The 2,632-nt window shown below is 47.0% G+C and overlaps 2 protein-coding genes across 3 annotated transcripts in view; one reads left to right on the top strand and one right to left on the bottom strand.

The window, feature by feature from the left end:
* The window catches only part of LOC118329833 (clathrin heavy chain linker domain-containing protein 1-like), a 7,995-nt gene extending 5,412 nt beyond the window's left edge, over positions 1–2,583 (top strand). For both annotated transcript variants that reach the window (XM_035664152.1, XM_035664153.1), the window contains exons 8-11: positions 404–575; positions 652–854; positions 1,152–1,334; positions 1,452–2,583. In XM_035664152.1, coding sequence (XP_035520045.1) covers positions 404–575; positions 652–854; positions 1,152–1,334; positions 1,452–1,648 — 755 coding nt within the window. In that variant the 3' untranslated portion in view covers positions 1,649–2,583. The remainder of the gene's footprint in view (positions 1–403; positions 576–651; positions 855–1,151; positions 1,335–1,451) is intronic.
* The window catches only part of LOC118329834 (reticulon-3-like), a gene marked incomplete in the record, with an annotated part of 46,178 nt that overhangs the window by 11,918 nt on the left and 31,628 nt on the right, over positions 1–2,632 (bottom strand).

Raw genomic sequence — 2,632 nt, forward strand, 5'->3', positions numbered from 1 at the left:
CAGGATATAGTGAAAGTTCCAGTAAATATGACAAAAATAGCTTTATAATAATTACTTATTGCAGCTTTAAAGAAGAATGTAAATCCTACATTTGCATAGCTCGTCTACGATTTTCTCTCTTTTAGTCTTTCTGAGCTTCTGTCTTTTTGTCAGCAGTAAAGAAGTCTGGAGATACTTTGGACTCGTTTTCACTGAATTTATTTCCTCTGTGGCATCATAACACGAGCCTTAAAGAAACAATCTGTATGTATATGTAAAAACACTTTCACAGACACACTATAAACGGACCTGAGTCGGGGTTGGATTGTTTCAGCACTGACGAAGTGTGGAGACACTACTGCCAATAAGTCAGATTCTCTCCAGACCTCTAAGAGCTTAACGAGACTAAGTTTGTCTCTCTCAGGTGTGAAGGGCCCCCCGGGGTCTGTCCCCCCTCTCCTGCTCTTCTTCCAGGCCCAGCTGATGACCGCCCTGGCCGGCGAAGGGCTGTCAGCTGATCTCTCCCTGCAGCTTGTCCTCTGCGTCCTGCAGCACGGCGACACACAGCTCGTCACCCACGCTGTCACCAACAACAAGTAAACAACAAACAATCAGACTGAAACTGTTTTTATCGTCTCTGAGTTCAGATCTTTACAGCCTTTATTCCCACAGGCTGACCTTCTCTGAGGAGCTGGCCGACATCCTGTCTGAGCACGCTCAGAAGAACCCAGCTGTGGCGAACATGTGTCTGACGTTGGCCACCATCATTTATGAGGCCTGCGGGCTGGACAGGAAGACCGCACTGAGCATGTGCAGGAGAGGCCTGGTCCACAGCGCCAGCGAGTTCATGAACCGCTGCAAGGACCTCACATTTGGTCTGTGTCTGTGTGTGTGTGTGGTGTGTGTGTGTTGTGTGAGTGAGTGAGTGAGTGAACGTGAGTGAGTGAGTGAGTGAGTGAGTGAGAGAGAGTATTGCTTGTGAGGACATTTTGGCTGTTCCTTACTACTTTAAGGGACTGTTTGAAGGTTCAGACGTGGCATTAAGGCTCAGGTTAGAATCCAGTTTAGGTTACAGTTGGGGAATTGTGTCAAAGAGGGTCCTCACAAGTACAGAGAGTTTTCTTACACAACTCACACAATAATCAGTGTATGAATCTCTCTCTCTCTCTCAGAGGACTGTATGTGGATTCTGTGTCACTCGCCCAGCCTCTCCCTCCTCCAGCTGTTGACGGAGCCTCAGCGGGGCCAGGTAGCCATCTTGTCAGTGGGCGGGGCCTGTTCCACTCTGCTGGCAGACCCTCAGCAGCAGAAGCTAGCTCTGCAGCTCCTGGATAGCTTTGTCAGCAGAGGACGAGGTAACGCAAACACAGCTCACACGCAGTTAGTCAGGTGGTGTTTATGCTGATGAGGCAGTGCGGTGCAGAGTTGCAGTGTGTGACCTCTGATCTCGCTGTGTGTCTCGGTCCTTTCAGGGCTTTTGGAGGAGATGATCCTGGAGGACAACCGCTCTACCGTGGATGTCTGGGCTAACGTGGCGTCCCGGTGCTCTGAGCTGAACCGGGCTGACCTGAGCCTGGCTGTACTTACTGTCCTGCTCAACCAGAGCGGGACCAGAGTCTTGTCCCCGGACCTGGAGGGAGCTCGGCTCATGGAACACGTCTTCCTGTGAAAATTGAACCTGAAAGTCGTCCCACAGGTAGAGGGATCACAGCAGAATGACTCCAAACTCTGCAATCAGCAGCACCTGTTAATAACCTGCCTCTCATTAGCCCGGCTTCACCAGACTCATTAGCAAATGCCAGAGCACATAAAACATAATGAACTCGTCTGATTCCTCTGGTTCCCACGTTGTCCTCTAAACACTGAGTAACACCGGTTCTGGTAGTTGTTTCCTAGGTTTCTGTGTTTAAGACCTTCATGTGTTTTCTCTTCTTTAATGTCGGGCTCTCTTACACTCAAACATCAGATCCAAGGACCTTTCAATGACTGTTTTAGGAAAATTTTAAGATTTAGAATTGTCGGTCAGTTGAGCCACTCAGTGAAAAAACACTTCTGTTCCTCTGCAAAGACTAATTAAATGTTTGACGTTTTTTAGGTGTCACAGACGTACCGATAGAAATACTCTGTAACAACAGTTACACCTGCTGCCCCCAGCGTGGTGTAAATCAGTCACAGTCTGTCACAGAACTATACTCACTATTGATGAAACAGAACATTTTCTGCCACACAGCATCATCTTTTCATTAATTTCAGCCATTTTGTAGCACAGTATTCCTGTACAGACCTAATATTGATATGATATTTTAATAGTGGTCTAGTTTACTACGATGTGCTTTGATACCAGAGTGGCTCATGGCAGCCAGAAAGCAGGACTTAGTATTAGCATCGAAATGTACCTAAAGTAGTCATAATGGTAATGGTCCATTACAGTATAATGTATGTTTGAGGACGAGCTGATTTCAACTCAGGGGTCAGGGGTCATCTGGGGTTTACTCAGTGGTAGAAAGGGGAGCGGCTTTTTTTGCCCTCCCCTCTCCTCTTGTTTTTTCCTGTTTCTTGTACCCACCTTTCAAGTAATTTCCCCACGGGGATTATTAAAGTATTTCTGATTCTGATTCTGATTCTGTGATATTTCTTTCTTTGTCTCTAAAAC

Source organism: Morone saxatilis, unplaced genomic scaffold (assembly GCF_004916995.1).
Source record: "Morone saxatilis isolate NCDOM2014 unplaced genomic scaffold, NCSU_SB_2.0 Contig19, whole genome shotgun sequence".
NCBI classification, from domain to species: domain Eukaryota; kingdom Metazoa; phylum Chordata; class Actinopteri; family Moronidae; genus Morone; species Morone saxatilis.